General features: G+C 38.6%; 2 protein-coding genes across 3 annotated transcripts; one reads left to right on the top strand and one right to left on the bottom strand.

Moving 5' to 3' along the window:
* The first annotated feature begins 14,999 nt into the window (after positions 1-14,999).
* On the top strand, positions 15,000-18,789 carry FKD1 (FORKED 1). 2 transcript variants are annotated; one of them, XM_016349179.3, is made up of 7 exons: positions 15,000-15,465; positions 15,587-15,712; positions 17,100-17,532; positions 17,699-17,953; positions 18,050-18,099; positions 18,186-18,243; positions 18,351-18,789. In XM_016349179.3, exons 1-7 carry the CDS (start codon positions 15,073-15,075, stop codon positions 18,563-18,565), a joined length of 1,530 nt encoding a protein of 509 aa, XP_016204665.1. In that variant the 5' UTR covers positions 15,000-15,072; the 3' UTR covers positions 18,566-18,789. The 2 variants fall into 2 exon arrangements, with proteins under 2 accessions (XP_016204665.1, XP_016204663.1); XM_016349177.3 differs by having other exon boundaries at positions 15,584-15,712.
* Positions 18,790-19,303: 514 nt separating this feature from the next.
* LOC107647874 (protein LIFEGUARD 4) lies at positions 19,304-21,026 on the bottom strand. The gene is made up of 4 exons (XM_016351921.3): positions 20,570-21,026; positions 20,375-20,488; positions 19,900-20,057; positions 19,304-19,798 (listed from the first exon to the last, which is right to left on the bottom strand). Exons 1-4 carry the CDS (start codon positions 20,841-20,843, stop codon positions 19,595-19,597), a joined length of 750 nt encoding a protein of 249 aa, XP_016207407.1. The 5' UTR covers positions 20,844-21,026; the 3' UTR covers positions 19,304-19,594.
* Positions 21,027-24,221: the final 3,195 nt, after the last annotated feature.

The following is a 24,221-nucleotide window of genomic DNA, read 5'->3' as shown; positions in this document are numbered from 1 at the left end:
ACATGAACATAAAAATTTAGAGTCGTCGAGCATGCATGCATGTATGTCAATATGCATGCATGTAACTGTTATTTGAGTGTAAAAGTAATAATTATTTCTTAAATTAGATTTAAGTAGTGTTAATTTTTGTAGCATAACCTATCATTTAATCACCTTAAAAGGAAAAAAAAAGGGAAGAAAAAAAATATTGTATTATGATTATGAAACATGGAAGTGAATAAATAAAAAGTTATCACTTTCACTACTATGCTACATGTGGTAAATACTATAGTGGATTATATGTCAATCTTTCATTTTAGTGCTAAGTTACCAATGCTAGCTAACCAATGATTTATTTAAACAACATAAATAACGGGTTTTAAAATTTGTCTATTTTAACTAAAAGATATTACGCCTTAATTTAATACTACTAATTAAATTTAGGATTAATTTACTCTTTTAACCTTATTATTTACATTGTTCACACATTGTTTAAAAATATTGTTGATTATCTACTTTTTCTTTAATATATTATAAATAAATTAAGCACAAGTCTCCATGATTGGTTCCTCCATTCACACACAATTTTGGCTTAATTAAACCATGCACACATGGCACATCAATTAAAGTAACATCATACACTACCATGATTATAACTATATATATATATATATATATATATATATATATATATATATATAACCCCATATTATTGCATTATTATAACATCTATAGAATAAGTTTCTTCCCTTGTAGATGATGCATTCCTTTCAAGCTTTTTTGATAGTTTAGCTATAAATAGTGCGTTGGGCAACTGACCTATAAAGTGGGAACAAATCATGAAAATTAATCTGTGTATAGGAAACTTGCAAATTTTGCATGGGTAGGTCTTCTTTCTAGGGTATGTAAATAAAGAAAAAAGTAAGCACTAAGCAAATAAAGAAAAAGGAAGGTTTGGGGTAGAAGAAAAAAAATAAAAGAAAAGAATTAGAAAAGATAAACTATATAACATTTTTGTGAAATGAGAGTTGCCATTAGTTCACTTTTTAATTTAGATGTGGGAAGGGAAATGGTATAGAACGCAAATATGGAGTGTATAAGTGCTTTACGTAACTGTGTTGTCAGGAGTAAAAATCGGACCCTCTGATTTGTATTTAAAAAATTAAAAAAATTTGGAGTACACAAATCAGAGCAAATTTTTTAATTTTTTTAAATACAAATCGGAGGGTCCGATTACCTTCACCAAATTTTGAATTTCCTCTTCCACACTAATCGGATTAGTAAGCTTAATTTTTTTTACAAAGAAATCAGATAGTTCGATTTTTTCATCTTTGTTTTAAAAAAAGTTGTTCCCATATCCATATCTAGCACCCACATTTTCCACAGTAATACACAACACACACATTTCTCATATCCAAAAAAAAATGAGCCCATTAGTTAGTAGTTGGTCTCACTTTGATATATTCCTTAGATAGTGGTCCAAAAGAGTAGCACAAATTTGACTTAAGGAGGAAAAAAAAATAAAAAAAAGAAGGTGACTTGTTTGGGGGAAAATTGAAAAGATGTTTTATTTCTGTTGAGAATTACAAAGCACATTTGAAATCTAAAGGGAGCAATTATCATGGAGAAAATGAGGCAAAAGGAATAAAGCTTGAAACTTTTGTCAGTAGTGATGAAGGACACACTCTAATGCTTCCAAACCGAAAAGCCAAGCCTCTTGTTTCACACACACACTTTATACTTCCTTAGGGTTCAGAAAATTATGAGAAGCTACAGAGATAATATGATGAATATCAAAGTTACACTTGCATCTTGTAAATACATTGATTAACTCCACATAAGATTTAAGTTACTGAAAATTCTTTTATATTTTAAATATTAAAAGTGATGAATAAAAAAAAACATTTATCCTTTTTGACAGAAGAACAACTTGCATTCATACAAAAAAATTAAACGACACTCATAAATTATAGAAAAGGCATTAGACTTACGTCTAAATCAAAAGATAAATAAAAACAAAGATTAAACTGAATGTCTTTCATTTTTAAATCTATACAAATATTTTTTTTTTCCCTCTCATTCTTTGTATCATTAAAAAAGAGTTTTTTTTTTTGTATATTTTGTATCTATTAAAAATAAATAGGAGGGAAATTTGAGTTGACCAATGGTAAGTTCACTTATCCGATTAAGTAAGTGTTTGGAGTTTAAAGTCCGTTTTATGCATACAGTAATATATTAGTCAGTAACATACTTTTAAATGGAGTTCAGATTCGCAATGAATTAATCATTGATCGGTCGAATAGAAAATGGGAGCCACTCACATAAAGACACTTAAAATATTTTTTTAAAAGATATTTTTTAACAATTAAAATTTAACACATGTAATCGATTAAACCGTATTATTTTTGTCAAAATTAGACCAGACAAATTAATTTGACTAAAAAATTGATAAGCCAAACTTTGAATTGAGCTAAATTAATATTTTTTTATAAAAAATTACTACAATACCCTTATTATAGAAAATAACTAATATACAGGGACGGATCCATGAATCTAAAAGTAGAGGGGTCGAATATTAAACTCTTATATAATTAAATATAATATCATATAATTAATAATAAATATAATTATAATTAGTTTTTTAATTAAAAAAATTAATAAATACTTATCAAATAAAAAAAAATTATCTCAGTCTTTATAATGTTTTCATAATTCTTTTATGATTTTACATCTAATAAAATATAAAATTATCTATTTTTAAATATTTTGTTAATTAATTTTGTTTATTAAGTATTTATCTAACAGTGAATTATATTCTTATGTTTTATATCACTAAAAAATATGAGATAAAATAATATAAATTAATTACACTAACAGTTTTGTTATATAAATTTAAAATATATTAAAATATTTTTATATAATAATAGGGATAAAAATTAATATAAAAATAATAAAACACAACTAAATAAAATTAGAAAAAGAATAATATTATTATAAATAATATTAAAGTATTTTTTATATGATTATAGATGTTAAAATTAATTTTAAAAAAATATAAAAAAAAACTCTAAATCAAATAATAAACACAAATAATATAAATGCATGTAAAAAAATTTAAACCTTAATACATAAAAAATATCAACTCTTTTTACTATTGCTACACTATAAAATTTTACTCTATATAATATATTTATTATAATAGTATATGAGTTTAAAATTTGTTGGCGGGCCAAAGCCACTACTTGCTTCCCCTTAAATCCGTACCTGTGTAATATATATATAAAATAAAAATATTTTAATTATTTTTATAATAAAAATATTATAGTTATTTTTTAAAATATATACAAATAGAGAAAAGGACCTATTTTTTAAAATATTTTTATAATTTGTTCCTAACTTTTTGTTCCGCGGATATTTTTGTCCCTGACCATTGAAAAATACTTTTAAGTTCCTGACCTTCACAAAACGTGGACGGATCAGTCCTTGACGGAGGCATTTGGACGGAGGACTGATCCGTCCAAGTTTTGCGAAAGTCAGGGACTTAAAAGTATTTTTCAATAGTCAAGGACAAAAATATCCGTGGGACAAAAGGTTATGAATCTATTTGTCCTTTTCTCAAAAAAATATTAACTTAAATTAGTTTAAAATTTGATTTTGTTACGGATCCAACCCACGGACCCCGCATACCCGGTTACCCGGGGACGACCTGCTTCGACACAAAGGCCCTAACACCGGCCCTCCAAAGCCTCTAACCCAAATATCTCTCTTATCTTAACCAAATAAAGATAAGATAAGATATTCACCATCACCTATAAAAGAGGACCCAGGTCCCCCCAGGTATTCATTCATTCCACACACTTTCTACCTCTCAGATCCATTCTGACTTGAGCGTCGGAGTGTCTTTGCAGGTACCATCCCCCATCGTTCCAGTCAAGCAATCCGGTTCCGGCTTCGCCCGTAGGTTCCCGATCCACTCCTCAAATTGTACCAGAGACATCTCGTACATTGGCGCCGTCTGTGGGGAACCTTGCGCCAGCTGGGCCCAATGGGGGACGTCCTGGAAGAAACCCCCTCAAGCCATGATGACTCTCAACCGATTAACCCAACCCCCGAGCACCGTGAAGTCACGAACCAAGCGAGAATAGCAAGCGCTATCCAAAACGCGAACGATCACGACATCACGGACCGACGACATCCTGAGAAAGCCAGCGACAAAGCAGCGCAGATCATCCAGGATCTCTGCCTCCGAGTTCAGGAACTCGAAGGCAAGATAACCAATAAAGGAAAACACAACGACGAGCACGGAAGCCATGCAACCTCCAGATCAAGATCTCGCCGCGGTAGGTCGCCAACCCGACGACACGACAGAAGAGACGGTCGCAGCTCATCACGCAATCACAGACACGAGAAATCGCCAGAACGGCGATACAACAAGAAACATAACCGCAGCGCCTCTCGAGATCTGAGTTATCAACATTACTCGGACGAAGATCGGAGGGACCGAAACACCAAACGCACGAGAAACGACCACATAATAATAGGAGCTACACCCTTCACAGAAAGAATCCTAAGGCCAAAACTCCCCAAAGGCTTCGACAAACCTACCGATATGAAGTACGATGGAACTAAGGATCCCCAAGAACATCTAACGGCCTTTGAGGCCAGAATGAACCTAGAAGGAGCGGCCGACGCGGTCCGATGCATAGCCTTCCCGGTAACCCTCGCCGGGCCAGCGATCAAATGGTTCAACGCCCTCCCGAACGGATCCATAGCTAGCTTCCACGATATTACACGAAAGTTCATGGCCCAGTTCACTACTAGGATCACCAAAGCCAAACACCCCATCAGCTTACTAGGAGTCACACAAAAACAAGAAGAATCCACAAGAAAATACCTCGACCGCTTCAACGACGAATGCCTAACGATCGACGGACTCACGGATTCCGTCGCAAGCCTTTGCCTAACCAATGGGCTAATGAACGAAGATTTTCGCAAACACCTCACCACCAGACCGATATGGACCATGCATGAGATCCAGAACGTCGCCAAAGATTACATCAACGACGAAGAAGTTAGCCAGGTCGTCGCCGCCAACAAGCGGCAGCACGGCAACGCCCAGCGCGGCAATTCGGCTTCCCACCAAAACACAACACTCAAAGAGAATCAACGGGACCACCCCAGGCCGACTAGCCGACCACCGAGAATAGGCAAATTCTCTAATTACACGCCCCTGACAGCACCAATTACTGAAGTATACCACCAAGTAGCAGATCGAGGCATCATTCCGAAAGCCCGGCAACTCAAAGAAAGGACAGGTGGCAACAAAACCCTTTACTGCGAATATCACCGAGGTTACGGTCACAGGACACAAGATTGTTTCGACCTTAAAGACGCCATTGAACAAGCCATACGAGATGGCAAACTCCCAGAATTTGCCAAAGTCATCAGAGAACCGAGACGCGCGGAGAGAGACAGGTCGTCGGAGAGGGAAGGATGTAATCCGAGAACCCAAAAGCAACCCCCCAGGGAAAGCCCAGAGGAAGATCCAACCATCATAGTAAACGTCATCACAGGCAAGGACGTATCAAACAAGTCAAAACTAACAATGAAGAAAGACCTCAAGGTAATGGCTGTAAGGAACCAAGTCCCAATCTCCGCGGCCGACAATACGATAACGTTCTTACCAGAGGACTGCCAACACGGCACCTCGGCCGAGGATGCCTCTTTCGTCATCTCAGCAAGAATCGGAACAGGACTCGTACGAAGGATACTGGTAGACACCGGGGCAGACTCAAACATCCTTTTTCGAGGAGCCTTCGATAAACTCGGACTCCGCAACGACAACCTCCAAACACACCGCCACGGCGTCACGGGACTCGGAGACAACTTCCTCAAACCAGATGGCTCAATCACACTTCCCATCACCATAGGAACAAGCAGCCAGAAGAAGACAATCCTATCTGAATTCGTAGTCCTAAAAGACTCCACAGCCTATAACGTGATCCTCGGAAGGAAAACAATCAACGACTTCTCAGCAGTTATCTTTACCAAATACCTCCTTATGAAATTCAGAACTGACGACGGCTCCGTCGGCACCATCCACGGGGACCGAGAAGTCGCAGCCGAATGCGATAACACCAGCCTAGCCCTAAGGAAGAAATCCCGAGATGCGGCCGGAGTATTCCTAGCCGATCTGGATGCTCGACAAGACGGCCAACCCAGGCCAGAGCCAGAAGGGGATATGGAAAAAATACAAATAGGGCCAACCAAAGAAGAATACACCTTCATTAATAGGAACCTCCCATATGACCTCAAAGAGGAGCTCTCTCAACTCCTGAAACAAAATAGAGACCTGTTTGCATTCACACCAGCCGACATGCCGGGAATAAACCCCGACCTAATGTCTCACCGTCTCGCCGTGGACCCCAAAGCTAAACCAGTAGCACAAAGGAGAAGAAAAATGTCACCGGACCGAGCCACCGAAGTCAAAAAACAAGTTAAAGCCCTACTCGAGGCCAACTTTATCCGAGAACTCCCCTACACGACCTGGCTAGCCAACGTCGTACTAGTGAAAAAATCTAATGGGAAATGTAGAATGTGCGTCGACTACACGGACCTCAACAAAGCTTGTCCAAAAGACGCCTTCCCCCTACCAAACATCGACGGATTGGTAGACGCTGCATCCGGTCACCGATACCTCAGCTTCATGGACGCATACTCCGGATACAACTAGATTCCGATGCACCGACCAGACGAAGAGAAAACAGCATTCATCACCCCAGACGGGACGTACTGCTACACAGTAATGCCCTTCGGCCTAAAAAACGCTGGAGCAACCTATCAAAGACTGGTTAACAAGATATTCCGAGACTTATCCGGTAACAAATTAGAAGTCTACATAGACGACATGCTCGCCAAGACCGAATCCGGCGAACAACTAACCGACGACCTCAAAGTCATAATGAACACCCTACGAAAGCACCAAATGCGGCTCAACCCGGCAAAATGCGCCTTCGGAATGGAGGCAGGGAAGTTCCTCGGCTTCATGATTACGCAACGCGGAGTTGAAGCAAACCCAGAGAAATGTCGTGCCATCCTCGAGATGACGAGCCCCAAAAACCTTAAAGACATCCAAAGGCTTACCGGCCGACTAACGGCATTGTCACGCTTTCTCGGGGCTTCGGCCCAAAAAGTGACCCCTTTCTTCAAACTAATGAAAAAAGAAGCCCCCTTCAAATGGGAGACGGAATGTGAAGAAGCATTCCAACACTTCAAGAGGGTCCTAGCGGAACCACCAATCCTCGCCAAACCCCAAACAGGGGAAACACTTTACTTATACCTCTCCATAACGGAAGAAGCACTCACAGTAGCACTTGTCCGTGAAAACGAGAAAAAGGAACAAAAACCCATATACTTCATAAGCAAAGTCCTACAAGACGCAGAAGCTCGCTACTCACGCTTAGAAAAGCTAGCTTTCACACTCCTTACAGCCTCCCGACGCCTACGACAATACTTCCAAGCTCATCCCGTGACGGTTCGAACCGACCAAGCGGTCAAACAGGTGTTGCAGAAACCCGACCTAGCTGGAAGAATGCTAGCGTGGTCCATTGAACTATCTCAATTCCAGATCAAATTCGAACCCCGGAATGCGATCAAAGCACAAGCTATGGCCGACTTCATTGCCGAGATGACCCCGGGAAAGCTCACCCCCGAATCATGGAAACTACATGTCGACGGCTCATCAAACTCCACCTACGGAGGCGCCGGAGTCATACTCGAAAATCAAGACGGAATCACGATCGAACAGTCGGTACGATACGAATTTCCAGTATCGAACAACCAAGCAGAATACGAGGCCCTCTTGGCAGGCCTATCCTTAGCCCAGGAAGTCGGAGCAAAGGTCCTAGAAGTAAATACCGATTCACAAGTAGTCAGTTCCCAAATTAACGGAGACTACCAGACACGAGACCCCCTACTCCAACAATACCTCGCTAGGGTAAACAAACTACGAGAAGGGTTCGAACACGTCACCATACGGCACGTCCCTAGGGAATGAAATGCCAGAGCAGATCTACTCTCCAAGCTGGCCAGTACCAAACCCGGACACGGTAACAAATCGTTAATCCAGGAAGTCGTTAAGACACCTTCCGTGTCAACAACAACCAACGCTCACCTGACAATCTCGAACCAGGGATCTTGGACCTACCCGATCCTGCAATACCTCCTCGATGGAACACTACCACCAGATCCCAAGGAGGAAAAGCGAATAAAGAGGGAAGCCGCCAACTATACCATCGTCGCAGGACAGCTATACAAACGCGGATTCTCGCAACCACTGCTCAAATGCATCGAACCCGAGAACACGGAGTACATACTCCGTGAAATCCACGAAGGTTGCTGTGGTCACCACGTCGGAGGCAAGACTTTAGCCCAAAAAATCATCAGAGCAGGCTACTTCTGGCCCACGGTCATCCGAGATTCCATGCAAATAGTTAAAAACTGCGACAAATGCCAAAGACACGCCAATATCCACCAAGCCGCACCGCACCAGCTCAGCACCATATCGGCAGAACGGCCATTCGGCACTTGGGGCATCGACCTCGTCGGACCTTTCCCTACGGCACCTGGCCAACTCAGATACCTCATCGTCGCCATAGACTATTATACTAAATGGATCGAAGCCGAACCCCTGTCCACCATAACGGCAACCCAATGCCGAAAATTCCTCTGGCGTCAGATCATCACCCGATTCGGGATCCCCGAGATCGTCATCTCGGACAACGGAACCCAATTCACTGACAAAAAATTCAGAGAATTTTTAGAGGGGCTGCGTGTATCCCACCGTTTCAGCTCGGTAGAACACCCCCAGACAAACGGACAGGTGGAATCCGCAAACAAAATAATCGTCAAAGGACTTAAAAAGCGGCTCGACGAAGCTAAAGGGCTATGGGCCGACGAACTCGGGTCGGTCCTATGGTCATACCGAACCACACCTCAAACGACAACAGGAGAAACACCTTTCCGACTAACATACGGTGTCGAGGCGGTCATCCCGGTAGAGATCGGAGACCCAAGCCCCAGGAAAACGGTAGGAGGTAACGACGAGGAAGCAGAACGAGACCTCATTGACGAAACAAGAAGTATAACCCATCTCAGAGAGCTAGCCCTAAAGCAAAGAATCAGCCTGAGATACAATCACGGAGTCATCCGGCGAGAATTCGCGGCCAACGACCTCGTCTTACGACGAAACGACATCGGTCCCCCAACCCCAGGAGAAGGGAAGCTCACCCCCAACTGGGAAGGACCATACAGAATCAAGGCCGTAATCGGAAAATGAGCGTACAAACTCGAAAGGCTCAACGGCGACGAAGTCCCGAGAACATGGAACGCCGCCAACTTGCGACGATACTACGCCTAGACCAACCCACAAGGTCGCACCATTGCCCTCATCTCTGTTTTTGTACTTCTCCTACCAGTTTACAAATTCTAAATTTTTATTTCATCTAAGTTTCAAACTCGGGTACTCTTTCCCACCACCAACGGAGGGTTTTAACGAGGCCCAACCATCAATAAAAATTCCATTAAAACAGCTATTTTTATTTTCCTAAACGTCCCAAAAACGGAACGAAAACACGGCCACAATTGGGGGACTGATCACCCCCCAGGCCCAAAATACGCGGATATCCATGAAAAAATCCGACCAAACGACGGTCCGAGGGAGCAAAATAGCCTAAAAACGGAATATAAAGAAGGCCCGGACGGCCCAAAAACAATATAACAACGGAACATACAAAAAGGCCCGAACGGCCCAAAAACACTAATAAAACGAAAGTTCGGTGTTCCAATATCCCAAAATACACGGCCCTTGGCCATCCAAAAGTATCCAAAAACACAGTCTGAAGAAAAACACAAAAAAGATAAAGATAGAAAGCTACTCGAGATCAACGATCTGGCCATCACGAACAATCTTAAAGGCCCCCATCACGGACACATCCGCTCCAGGAGCCAGCACTAAAGCCTGAGCCCTCATCGTCTCTTCGGTAGCCGCAATCGCACCCTTTGCATCAGCCAATAACTCCGCCTTCTCCCTCCTCAAGGCAGCGACCTCGGCCTTCAAACTCTCCGATTCACTGAGAAGCACAGCCGCCCGAGAACCCGCATCAGAAGCCCGTTGCCGCTCCTCTGCCAGTTGAGAAAGAAGCGAAGTTTCAACCTCAGAAAGCCGGAGAATCTCCGCCCCGGCTTCCTCGGATGACTTCACCGCCTTCTCCCTAGCAACCCCGGCAGCCTCAAGCTCCTCCTTCAGCTTAGCCACCTCAGCCTGAGAATGACGGAGCTTCTTATCCAACAAGCCAACTTGCGCCATCACGGGCTCGGCCTTTCGAACAACAACGGCAGATCGGAGAAGAGCACGATACACCGACTTAGCCTGGAACGAGACATCGCAGCCATCAAAAAACGGCTCCGTCCCAGGCATCAAGTGTTGATCAATAAACCCCGGAGCATCGAAACGTCGGTCCATCACACTGGGCACCAAACCTTCATCCTCAAAGGTCTCGCTGCTCGGGTCCTCAGGCCTCCTTCTCTTCCGAGAAGCCTCAGCAGCCGTCACCACAACGACTTCAGGAGAGTTCGTAGGCCCCGGAGAAACTTGAGCCTCGGCCCGTGCACCCGAGGAAATCACCTCCTGAGAAACTGGCTGAGAATCCACGGCAGGGTTAGAAACAGGAGTAGCCGGAGACGACGACCCCTCCTCTAGGGCCATCGCCGCCTTCAAACGAGCCAACGACGTCAAGCCACCAGCCATCTCGACTGCAAACAATACAAAAAATCCCAAGTTACAAAAACGGGAAACAAAACATAAAAACCAAAGAAAAAACAGACACACACCAACATATGATCGGCAAGCAACCGGATCACCCATCACGTCTCGGGGATTAAGAGGACGCTCTCCAAACAACTGCCACAAAACGAGAGCAATATCCCGATCCTCCGAGGACAGGAACTCTTTCGAAACCCGAGTAAAAACCGACGGACCTGCCTTAAAATTCCAGTAAGTGGGGAACCGACGATCACCCTCCAACGTCAACCAAAAGGGATGATGTCCCCCCGCGGGACGAACCTTAAAATAACCACTCTTAAAACCGTGGAAGGAGTCTTCGTATAAACCAAAAATCCGACGATGGGGCTGAGCTCGGAAAGACACATACCCCTTTTTATGCTTCCCCTCCTTAGTCGGAAGAGTACACAAGAAAAGGAAAAGAAAAACATTCACTGAGGCAGGTAACTCTAAGTAATCACAAACGAGCTCAAAGGACCGTATTGCCGCCCAGCTGTTCGGATGTAGCTGGGACGGCGCCACGAAGCACCGATTCAACAACTGCTGAACGAAAGGAGAAAAGGGAAGCCGAACACCAAGTCGGGTGAACATCGCCTCATACACCCACATCCAATCCGGCACTGTCGGGGAATCGAGATTGGTATAGCAAACCCTCTCGTCAACCCCAGGGAGAGCAAGCTCGTAGTGGCGTTCGGCATCGCCACCCCCACAAACAGCCCCTTCATCACGGAGCCGTTGGAGGTCCGCCTCCGTCATCCGCGACGGTGTCCCCCAAACATCACTGGTGACCCAAGAAAAAAGGTCAGGGACACCCCCCGCCGGGGCCACCGGAGCCCTCACACCCTCCGTCCGTCGGCGAGCCATACCTAAAATATCGACGAGCACCACCGTCAGCCAAACCTCACGGCAGAAAACGACGGCGGGAAAAAACCAAAAATACCGCCACCGCACACCACCAATTATACGGTGGCACTCGCCCCAACCCTATTCTAGGAACCCAACAGAACTATCTAAACCACCATACAAACACCACAAAAACTACCCTAAAACAGCTACACTTAGCAAAAACAAAAAACAAAATGCTGCAGAAAATAAAGCAGAAGAAAGCAAAAAGAAACAAGAGAAATGCTAACCTGATAAATCGAAGGAAGACAACCCCAAGGAAAGACGCCGCAGAAGAAGACCAACCGAAACCAAAGAAAGCAAAAATGGAGAATGGGAAATGCTGTAACTAAGAGAAGCAATAGAGAAGTAAAAGCAGAACGAGGGAACTAAAGGAGGAAAACCAAAACGGTTTTTGAAAGAAGTACAACGACGAAAATACCCTTAGAAAGCAAAGCAAACGCAAGGGCAAAAAGGAAAAAGCACAACCTGCAATAAATACCCCCTCGAAAAAAGGTAACGCCTCGAAGAACGCAACAGACGCGACTGATACGGAAGAGTCACGTCAGACCTAAACGGTCAGACGAATCTTCCACAACACGGAGACCGAGGCACCGACCTCATCTCAAAGAAACCAGACGGGCACCCGAGAAAAATCGAGCCCATGACAAACGTCTCCCAGCGACAGACCGACCTCGCTCGCTCTCCCGCTGCGGGGGCAACTGTTACGGATCCAACCCACGGACCCCGCATACCCGGTTACCCGGGGACGACCCGCTTCGACACAAAGGCCCTAACACCGGCCCTCCAAAGCCTCTAACCCAAATATCTCTCTTATCTTAACCAAATAAAGATAAGATAAGATATTCACCATCACCTATAAAAGAGGACCCAGGTCCCCCCAGGTATTCATTCATTCCACACACTTTCTACCTCTCAGATCCATTCTGACTTGAGCGTCGGAGTGTCTTTGCAGGTACCATCCCCCATCGTTCCAGTCAAGCAATCCGGTTCCGGCTTCGCCCGTAGGTTCCCGATCCACTCCTCAAACTGTACCAGAGACATCTCGTACAGATTTATTAATTTTTCGATCAAACTAATTTATTTGGTCTAACTTTAATAAAATAATATAATTTAATCGATTATATATATTAAATTTTAATAATTAAAAAATGCCTTAAAAAAATAAAAAATACTGTTAAAGAGAAAAAAAAGGTAAGAGAGGGTGACGTGTGTAAGCACGCGCATTTTAGCAGAGAAGAGAGGTTTAGTAGTATAGGGAGATAGTGAGATGGTAAGGCCTTGTTTGGACATGAAAACTTGTCGGCCATGGACGTTGCCAACTCCTTCGACAAGAACGAACACCATCACTCTCCACACAGTCTCATACCCTCACCCACCCTACCTTCATGTCAGAACCGCAGCATCTTCTTACCCCAATGCATGGTCCTACCTCTATTAATTAACTACCTATCTTCTCACAAATAATCAAACATAAGACTATACTTGCATCATTATTCTCTAATTAAACCTGCTCCAAATTATTTCATTCTGTCCCCCATTATCTTTTTGTCTTGTTCATGAATATACCATGCCAATATTTCTACAATTTTTTGTGGGGTGCATGCTTTGGGATCTGAGAATGTTCCTTCCACATTCAATAAATATATTGTCATACCAATGATAGTAGTATGTACCTTAAGTTGAACAATGATTGAGAAACAGAAAATTAATTAAATTCGTAATTAACCAAAGTGATGATATCCCAATTAAAAATCCTCAAAAGAGATTCTCAATCCGGTTTCGCTATTCTTATCTAATAAGTAATAACACAATAATTGTAATACTAAGAAGATCTAAACTTTGATTTGTTTATTAATAAGCAAATCTAATTAGTAAATGGAATATGCAGCTCTATGTTTAGGTAGTGTTTGTTTTGAGGTATTGGGATAGAGATAGGAAAACTGAGACACGGTATCATGTTTGTTAGTTCAGAGACTGGTACTAAAATTTTTGTCTCTGTCCCTAAAATTTCAGTATTTCAGTACTTCCAAAAAGACGGGACACAAGGGACTGAAATTTTAATAACATTTTATACCTAAAATACTTTCATTTCAATTAATTAATTTCAATTTTATCCTTTGTGCAAATTAAATTAGAGTTTTATTCTTGTTTCAATTTCTGTCTCTCATTTTGTACCAAATAAAATACTGAAATTTATCGGTTTCTGTCTCTTAGTCTTTATCCTCAGTCTCAATCTCTATCTCTCTACCAAACGCTACCTAACAGCTATGTATAGTAGTGTTAGCACAAATCAGAGACCAAATATTTAACTTTTTATAGGGATCCTTGACGCCAATGTACTTCATATTCACATGCTGTTTGACCATTCCTTTACCCTTTAAGCCACTCTACACCACCATTTGCTGACCAGGGCTACGCCATTAGAAGAAGTGCTTCCATTACCATTTAAGGGGGGAAATAACAAAAAAAAAAAAAAAGGTGCCTATGGAAAATTAGATTCTATTACATAGGTCTGTAATTTCTTACAAATAAATATTATAATTAATGCTTACTCTTCCATCATTGATTGTACTTTAAATAAGTAGTGTTTCTTCTTGTAATTAATTAAAAATGTATCTCACATAACATATGTTTATTTAAAATGTAATCATCATTGTTATCATCAATATCATGCATAACCATCTATTACATTTTAGGCTTAATTAGCGTAAACTAAAAATTATCCTTTATAAGAGATATAATAATTCTAGATCTTACGTAAAAAAAAAAAAACATTATATACATATTTTTTTCATTTTAGTATACTTATGCTACGATGATTACCGTGATTATAATATTTTAAAAAATATTATTAAAATTAAATTAATATTGAAAAAATTTAGGGGCCAACAATTTTATTGGATGAAATCTCACACCATTAAAAATATCATTAATGACTACTTAATGACTAAAAATAAAAAAAGTTACTGACCCTCTAGCACTCTTCATTAATATTTTTATTATTTAACGACGCTTTTTAAAAAACGTTGCTAAAAGAAATATTACTAAAATATAAAAAAATTTGTCACCTTAATTTTAACAACTACAAAATTATTATAATCACGGTAAACATGAGGATACTAAAATCCATCCTATATATATAATTATATAATGATGGATAGTTTTTTTATTTAAACTATAATTTTGTCATTTTCCCACTTTTTTAGGATATGAGAAAATTTGTGTTTAGAAAAAGAAAGTGATTATATATAGGCTCTTACATATGCTTGCTACCACCTCTGAAAACATTGAACATAAGCAGCACACAAAACAGTCTCTCACACTACTGACGACTCTACTTGACATACATGGAAGCAAAGTGCAGCAACATCAACTGCCGGCGGCCGGAGTTTCTTCCTCCACCAGCGGGAGGGACCCACCTCCCGGAGAGTCCAAGGGTGCCAATGGAGTTCCTGTCTCGCTCATGGAGTGCCTCAGCCCTTGAGGTCTGTAAGGCACTGGCTCCTCACCAACCACCACTTCATCATCTTCTTCCTCCTTCTTCCAAGACTACTTCAAATGGTTCCTACACTTCTTCTTCTTCCCTTATTCCCGAAGAAACCGGTTGTGGTGACTCTGAAGAGTTCCCATCCTCATCTCTCATCTCAACTACTTCTTTGTCCAAGAACCAGTTCTCTTTTGTTTCTTCTGCTACCTCTCAGCTTGTCCTTGAACGCATTATGTCACAATCAGCAAGAGAGGTATCCTATACTAACATATTTACATTTTAGTTAGCAAAACATTTAGTTTTGTTAAATGTTTTGAGATTCTAGAAACTAAGTTATGGGGTTATGAAGTTGTTTTGTTATTATGTGACAGCAGGAAGTGTCGCCATTAACTTCTGGAAGACTCTCACACAGTAGTGAGCCTCTGAATGGTGGTGGTTCGTTAACCGGAACAGACAGTCCCCCAATTTCACCTTCTGATGAATTTGATGATGTTGTTAAGGTACCTATCTCTTTTTCCTTTCTTTTTCTGTTTTGAATTTTGATGTTGTTGAGGTAACTATTCTTTGTGTTTCTCATCACTGTTGCAATAGTTTTTTGTTGCTGATGTATGTAATAACAAACTCCCAATCATCTTGTTCTTAGAAGAAAAAAGAAAATATTTTATTTAGTCTAAACATGATTCTTTTATGTATGTGGTTACATGATTCTTTTCTCTTTTATTCTTTTTATTTATTTATTTATTTATTTATTGGGTTCTGTTTATGTTTCTTTAGTAATCTGGAAAATGCAGCGTTAGCTTTTGTCTGCTCTGATAAAGCTTATTAACAAACATTAAAGAGTACCATTTTCTTTCATCAAATAACTCTTTTAATAAAAAGAAAAGAAAACAAGAAAAAACATGCAATAAATGTTGGAACCAAACTTTGAGGGGGCCCCTATGTGACCATTATAGGGGCTAGGATGGTGATTCACTCATTAACCTGCACACTTGAACATAGCTTTAGGACCTCTGTTCAAACCTACATATATTGATGACATGAGAGTTAGTGACTTTATCTCCATCAAAAGAAGTGTGAAACAAAGGAGCTTGGAAGATCAACAAGGCCATGCTTTTTTTTAGTTTAGTTTTCTTCCCACTCTTTAATCTCATTTAAAAAGATTTACACTTTATAAGGTCTTTAACCATTTTGTGCGTATTCTAGTCAACTTGCATTGTTTGCTGATACTGAATCAGTAGTTATGAACGCTTCAGAAGATGACAAAAACAGATTTGACTGTGTCCCCCTTTAACTTTGCATCCACGCAAACCACCCCCAGCTTCTCAATTTCGCCCCTTTCTTCCATTTTTACTAAATTCATGAAAGTATGAAACTAACCAATGAACAGTTGAACACCAGAACATACAGTAAGGGTAGGACATCGCCAACAGTGACAATAATGACAATGTCACAGCTGATCCATACTATGTTGTCTTTCAAACAGTTCTTTTGTTTGCTTTTGGTCTATGAACAGTTTTACATGTTAAATCAACACGAGTATAACTACACTAGCTTATAATATATTTAGAAAAAAATGGAGATTACTTAGATGATAAATTCTGCAGTAAACACTTACAATAGAGTTCCAGGCAGCGTTAGTAACACCCATCATAAATAAGAGATTACTGTATCAGTGTTATTATATCTACGTATAATTACAATCTTAGAATTCAAAGAGAGAAGGGTAGTGTTATATCATTATATGTGCATAGTGTAGAATTGCAGATTGACTCATTTCATCTGCTATTGAATAAGATATGGATTCAATTTAAGCAGGGTTCATATCATAAGGTGTCCTGAACCGTGTTAGTATTGTAACATCTGATAGCCTTATCAATGTGTTTGCAGTTTTTCCGGGCAAACAATTCCATTCACCCCTTATTCAATGGTGGAAGAGCCAGTGCTGCAATTGGCAATGGCGCGGCACCCTCAGGGCCAAAGACAGTTGGAAGATGGTTGAAGGACAGGAGGGAGAAGAAGAAAGAAGAAACAAGAACTCACAATGCTCAGCTGCATGCTACCATCTCAGTGGCTGCAGTGGCTTCTGCCGTGGCAGCCATCGCGGCTGCAACGGCTGCTTCATCTGCACCAAGCAAGGATGAGAGGATGGCCAAGACTGACATGGCTGTGGCCTCTGCAGCCACATTGGTGGCCGCGCAGTGCGTCGAGGCTGCTGAGGCAATGGGGGCTGAGAGAGACCACCTAGCTTCTGTGGTTAGCTCAGCTGTCAATGTTCGCTCTCATGATGATATCACTACTCTTACCGCTGCAGCTGCAACAGGTAGCACTCCTTGATGACACTGTCAAGAATCAACAAGAGTATAGTTGCATTGTCAATTAATTAGTCCCTCATAGGATAAAGTGTGTCTTTTGTTCATGTTGGCATGTGTAGTGTGACACTAAGAGATAGTAATGATGACCCTGATCTTAATTATTAATGTTTACAGCTCTAAGAGGAGCAGCTACCCTGAAGGCAAGAGCATTGAAAGAGGTATGGAACATTGCTGCAGTGACACCATTAGAGAAAGGCAGAGGAGGGATTGGAATTTCTGGCAAAGGTACTACAAATACCAATAACAATAACAGCAACAATACCAGCACAAGTGATAGTGGGGAGATTCTCAATGGAGAGAATTTTCTCGGCGTCTGCAGCCAAGAGCTACTTGCTAAGGGAACTGAATTGCTCAAACGAACCCGCAAAGGTAACAGAACATCAATCACAAATGCTGCTGCTAGTATTAAATCAAATATTATTTTGTTGGCAAAATGACTTGACATAGTAATGATGAAAACTGCAGGTGATCTTCACTGGAAAATAGTTTCTGTTTACATACATCGAACAGGCCAGGTAATTTTTTTTTTCTTTCAAGAATTCACATCAGATGATGAGATTCTTTATCTGTATCAGTTCATCATAGTTTGTAAAAATTTCAGGTGATGCTGAAAATGAAGAGCAAACATGTTGCAGGAACCATTACCAAAAAGAAAAAGAGTAAGCTACCTTTGGCTTTACAAGTCACAACATTGTTTTCCTTATATATATGGGGATAATCCTGATCATAAACACATACTAAATTCTTTGTAATCTTGAATTTGCAGATGTTGTGCAAGATATTTGCACAGACTTACCAGCATGGCCAGGGAGACATCTGCTTGATGATGGCGAAAAGCGGAAATACTTTGGGTTGAAGACAGATGCAAGGGGTATTGTGGAGTTTGAGTGTAGAAATCAAAGGGAATATGATATCTGGACTCAAGGGGTCTCCAGGCTTCTTTCCATTGTTGCACAAAGACAAAACAGATTTGGAAACTGATCCATGCATCTTACACTAATTACTATTAATTGAGTCTCTAGTTACTGCTGACTACTGAACTAAATTCAAATTATATGCATTATAATGCATTTTGCATGTGTAACCGTAGATAGTCGTCTGTGGCAAGGACTCAACTCAAGTGAACTTTGTAACTTAAGCAAAAATCCTCTGCTGTCTGAATTTGTGCAATTGTAGGAGTTTTATTTCTTTATTTATTTGGGTAACTATGCCTTGTCTCAAGTCCCTATAATTCTAAGAATTTTTATGCAACAGCTATTCTGAGTCACTATATGGTCTAATTAATAAGTCATAACATAACTGTTCATTTCCATCTCTGGAATTTGTCTTAATTTCCTCTACAAGAGTTGTTTTGACTGAGGGTTTGTTTGCATCAAAATGGAACATCATATAGAATCCAAAGTGAAACAAAGGGGCCCCACCCCACCCAAAAAAAATATGTAGGAAAACGGAGAGTAAAGCAAGGCCCTTTTCCCTTCTAGAAAAAGCTTAGAATCCATTGGTAATGGAGGAACAGCCCAAAGCCAACTCAACAACGAATAAAATGAGATGCAAAAATAAAGCTAGAAAACAGCTTGGTCTGCTGAGTTGGCAACTCTGAAGAATCAAATCACACCACCAATACCCATCAACCACGAAAATTTTGAGGCTTGACAAAGTTCCTATGCTGGTCAATATTCACCATGCATATATATTACAGTAACGACCATTAGACATGGATTTCACAAATCTATCCCGAGAAATTTTCTTTTACCGAATAGATGAAAAATGGAGCAAAAACATTCACGAGACTACATTGAAATTTCTTTCAAAATACTCCAAGAACGCGTTAAAGCATAAGAAAGAGAAAAACCACAAGCAAGGTTAACAATCCTAAATATTTTTACAACCAGTGCAAAATTCTATTGTCTAAACTAACTATTCATCAGTAGCGTTTAAATTGACCATTAACATGGAAAATAACAGACATGTACCAAGCAGTGAAGCGCATGCTGCTGCAACTATATATACTCATTCAGCAGCTCTAAAAACAGTAAGCAGAGACATGAAGAGGTTGACGATGTCTAGATACAAGGAGACTGAAGCCCATATGTATTCGTCATAGGTGAACCTCTTGATAAGGTTGTCTGTGTCATATACTATGTATCCACAGAATATGATTGAGGCCACGCAACCATAGATCATCATTGAAATCTTACCAAGTGGAAACAGAATCTGTAAGGAAAAATGAACATTTTATGAGATTAGAACACAAATAATGTTGACCAATCCTAATGATGCAATACACAATGAAGAGGCCAAACAGAAAGTAGTACCTGAATGAGGGCAAAGACCATAAGAACTAGCAAAGCTCCGAACAAGAAGGGGCCGAGGAAACTGAAATCATGGCCTCTCCTTGCAGCCCAGAATGTGTAGAGAGTCAAGCCGATCACTACTGTAGTAGTCAATATCACAGATTCTAGAATGACTTTCCCTGTATCAAGTTTCCAACCTCATTACATTAAGGTGCAAAAATTTGAAACTTGGGAGAAACTAGCCAACATAATAAGAGAGACAAGTAGTAACAAGTGACAACTGAAATCCCAAATTGATTTCTAACTTTATCATATTTCTTTTGCCATGCATAATTCAAAAAACATTATACATTAACCAAAAATGTTATGAACACGCTAAAAATCAATAATTTTGTAACAGAGAAACGCACAAAAATACCTTGATGAATTATATAACAAATAAATGAAGAACTAAAGAGCGAAAGACAGAGGAATGTGTTAAGGGAAGGTAAATTACCGCTAGTAAAAGCACAAGTGAGTCCAATGGCGAAAGAAATAGTAACGGTGAAAATGAAGAGGAGGATGTAATTGATAGGGTGTCTCTTGTGGTAATAAAAAAGCGGGCACAACGCTGCAAAAGCAAATTGAAACAATGAATGAAAACAGGGAACGTAAAAAACGAAGGAAGAAAGAAAGAAAGAAAGGTAGTTACTTATGAAAGGAGCGATGAGCAGAACGATGTAGAGAGCGAGGCCGGCGGTGGAACCGACGAAGAAGTGCGCAATTGGACGAACGAAGACCACGACGGAGGCCACGGCGATTGTGATCAGAAGCTGGAAGGCGATTATACAGTACACCTTGCGTATGAAGGACCACCGTAGCTGCGGGCTCTCGAGCATCATCGGATACAAAGGCCTCTCTCCGGCACCGGCACCGGCGGCGGCGGCACTGCCACCACCCTGCTCTACGTCGGTTTTTGGAATCATTAGGGTTCGTTGTTTTGTTTATTGGTTGAAAAGCGAAGAAAGAAAGAAAGAAAGAAGGAGAGATACTTAAACCGCCAAGGGAGGGAAAAGGGTAACCGATTAAACAGAATACAACTTTCTCGTTCACTCTTTTCCCTTCTTTCTTTCTCTTAACTTCAAATCTTTCCTTTTACTGTTAAATCTTCTTAATTCTTATCCGCATTTAATTATAATTATTATTGTTCAATAGTTTTTTTTTTTTTACTAAAAACAGGAAAATTCGAAACCATAACTCTTAGCTAATAAGGTTTTGGTAAAGTTTTTTCTTTAAAAATAATTTATAAAAGTTAATTTTTAAAATATAATTTTTTAAAAATTGTAGAATTTATATTTGGTAAATTAAATCAAAAATAGATTTTAATAAACTCAAACAATATTAATTACGTTTGGTAAAATAGCTTTTAAAATTTAAAAATATTATAATAGACATAAATATAAACATTAAATTTAAAAATTAGTTAACATATGAGGTTATATTAGACTTTTAAATTTTAAAAAACACAAGCCATCCTTAAAAAGCTCTATCTTAAGTAGGGGTGCCCATGGGTTGGGTGAAGTCGGGTTTGATATGACCCATATCCGACCCGAAATATACACTGGGTCTATTTATTAGAGCCGAACCCGGCCATTGACCCGATGAAACCAATATACTTTCAAGCCACAATTATACCGGATGAAAATCGGGCCGTTAACATTACATTACATTGATACCTTCTTGTAAGCTAACATGTAAAAATATCCAAATTTTCAAGACTCCAACTATTATTTAACATGGTAAAATTCACTTAGAAAAATATAATAAGAACCAACCCTTCCTCAAAATTAAAGCATAATCACAATCAATACTAAAGCATAACCACAATCAATACTAATATTGTCTAATAATACCAAATATTTAAATCAATACAAATAACACAATATTATGCATTAGTCTAAAGTATTATGCATTCTAAACATAAAACATTAACTTATAGTCTTATAATGACTAATAACACAAAATATTAAGGTTTACAATACTTAAATTCCACATAAGAATAGTCATGATCCATCACTAATAACACAAAATATTAATTGTGTATGATGACCGGACCACCGGGCCGACTTCGGGTGACCCGAGCTATGGCCCGGACCCGACCCGAAATAATGACCGGGTCTATTTTTGAGACCTTTACTCGGCCCTAAACTTGATGAAATCACACCAAATTAGCCCCTAAAGTGTTCGGGACCGGGTCGGGTCATGTGCACCCCTAATCTTAGGTGCTTTTAAAAATACCCGATCTTCTAACATGATCATTTTGATTTACCAAACATAAAATAAGGAGTTTGAGCTTTTAAAAAGCATAAGTACCTCCTCAAAAAACTTTACCAAACTAACGTTTAGTTTGGTAAAGCTTTTACTTTTCAAGAGTAGCTTATAAAAGTTAACTTTTAAAAGATGACTTTTTAAAAGATGACTTTTTAAAAGTTGTAGCATTAATATTTGGTAAATCAAATCAAAAATAACTTTTAATAAACACAAACAACATCAATTGTGTTTGGTAAAATAGCTTTTAAAATTTAAAAATACTATAATAGACATAAATGTAAGTATTAAATTTGAAAATTAGTTAATATATGAAGTTATATTAGACTTTTAAATTTTGAAAAGTACAAGCCAACTTTGAAAAGTACCCCGATCTTTTAAAAACTGCAAACACAAGTACATAATCTTTTTTATTTACCAAACACAAAATAAGGAGTTTGAGCTTTTAAAAAGCACAAATATCTCTTCAAAAAATTTTACTAAACTAAGTCTAAGTCTAAATATAAAGAAATTATGCCATTTAAGATATAATTTATTGGTATTATTACTCAATAGTTAGTTAAGGAAATATTACTCACTTTGATAGATATTTCGAATTTAAATTAAAATCCATCAATCCTATTTAAAATTTCTCCCATGGAAAAAAATTATTTATGGTGATTAATATGATCATACAATATTTGCAAGTACTGTAAATTTAATATATAGTCAAATTAAATCCAATGTCAAGGAGATTACGCTTGGAAATTTTATTTATATTTAAAATTTGTTGGTTTATTGAGAATATTGTTTGTTTATTGTTGATTATCATAAAAAATAAACATCTTACAGAGCTGTTGAAATGGGTTAAATTTATTGGGTCAATCTGTTTATCTATTTAAATAAGCAGAATTTACTTTTAAAATTAAACCCGTTTAAATTTCGGGCTAAACGGGTTGAGCTCGATTAACCCGAAAAAATGACGGGTTAAACGGGTTAGCCCGCGGGCTAAATGAGTGGCCGTTTATTTTTTTTTATTTTAAAAAAAAAAGCACTTTTAGTCGATATCTCTCCCGATTCAATCCGAAAATTCGACCCATCAACTAAAAAAAATATTTTTAAAAGATTTTTTACCTAAAAATAGTATTTTTTGTCAAAATATTTTTCAAAAAATAAAATAAAAGGATAAATGGATTGGCCCGTTTAACCAATCAGATTGACCATAAACGGTCCAAACTAAAAAATTATGACCCGAAAATAAAACAAATTTAAATGAGCCAGCCTATTTAACTCGCGAGCTTAACGGACCGGGTTAGCCCGTTTGACAACCCTAACATCTCATGCTAAGTTATTTATTGAGCAATATCAAAAAAGTAGCGTAATTTATTATTTTTTATAAATAATTAATTAATAATATTTAAAAATATTGAATAAAAATATAGTATTGGTCTATTGGACTAAATGTGTTGGACTTAATACTAAATGCTTAAAATAATGTATATTTCAGAAGATTGTATAAACTAATATTTGAATTAACTTTAAGGATTAAAATGTTTTAAGTAGTGTTTAAAAATAAAAAATATATTAATCTATATATACCTTGTATTTTATATCTAATAATTAATAATAAAAAATATTTTTTAAACTTCATTCTCAACTTTCAAGCTTTTAATTTATATTTTTAATTATACTTTTAAATACTAATTTGTTACTTCATATCATATTATTTTTCAAATTTATATCGTTATTTTAACGTGATTATTTTTTATCAATTATATTAAATATATATGTATATTTATCAAAATTAATTACTAATATAAAATATATATTTAAAATGAATTAAATTATATAAATATATATTAACTGATTTAATAATTAATTTTTTATTTGAATATAATATATTTTTTTTTTCTCATTATTGCATACTAAAAAAAAAGGTAAAATTTTTATGATTGTCATGGATTATTCTTACCTTCTCCTCTCTCTCTTTCTTTTTTCCTTAAAAGAATAAAAAAGAATGTGGTAGAAGAATTTGTATTTGTATATTTATTTTTTCA

Source organism: Arachis ipaensis, chromosome B6 (assembly GCF_059453495.1).
Source record: "Arachis ipaensis isolate K30076 ecotype BB chromosome B6, ASM5945349v1, whole genome shotgun sequence".
In the NCBI taxonomy this organism is placed as follows: domain Eukaryota; kingdom Viridiplantae; phylum Streptophyta; class Magnoliopsida; order Fabales; family Fabaceae; genus Arachis; species Arachis ipaensis.
The sequence above is the reverse complement of the archived record's forward strand: the minus strand, read 5'-3'. Positions and strand labels throughout refer to the sequence as shown.

Excerpts from the sequence above, each read along its gene's own strand:
- FKD1 (XM_016349177.3), top strand. The coding sequence starts at position 15,073 with ATGGAAGCAAAGTGCAGCAACATCAACTGCCGGCGGCCGGAGTTTCTT. Across the intron at positions 15,713-17,099 it reads AATTTGATGATGTTGTTAAG|TTTTTCCGGGCAAACAATTC; the intron begins GTACCTATCTCT and ends ATGTGTTTGCAG. Across the intron at positions 17,533-17,698 it reads TACCGCTGCAGCTGCAACAG|CTCTAAGAGGAGCAGCTACC; the intron begins GTAGCACTCCTT and ends TAATGTTTACAG.
- LOC107647874 (XM_016351921.3), bottom strand. The coding sequence starts at position 20,843 with ATGATTCCAAAAACCGACGTAGAGCAGGGTGGTGGCAGTGCCGCCGCC. Across the intron at positions 20,489-20,569 it reads GCTCATCGCTCCTTTCATAA|CGTTGTGCCCGCTTTTTTAT; the intron begins GTAACTACCTTT and ends TTGCTTTTGCAG. Across the intron at positions 20,058-20,374 it reads CACTTGTGCTTTTACTAGCG|GGAAAGTCATTCTAGAATCT; the intron begins GTAATTTACCTT and ends AACTTGATACAG.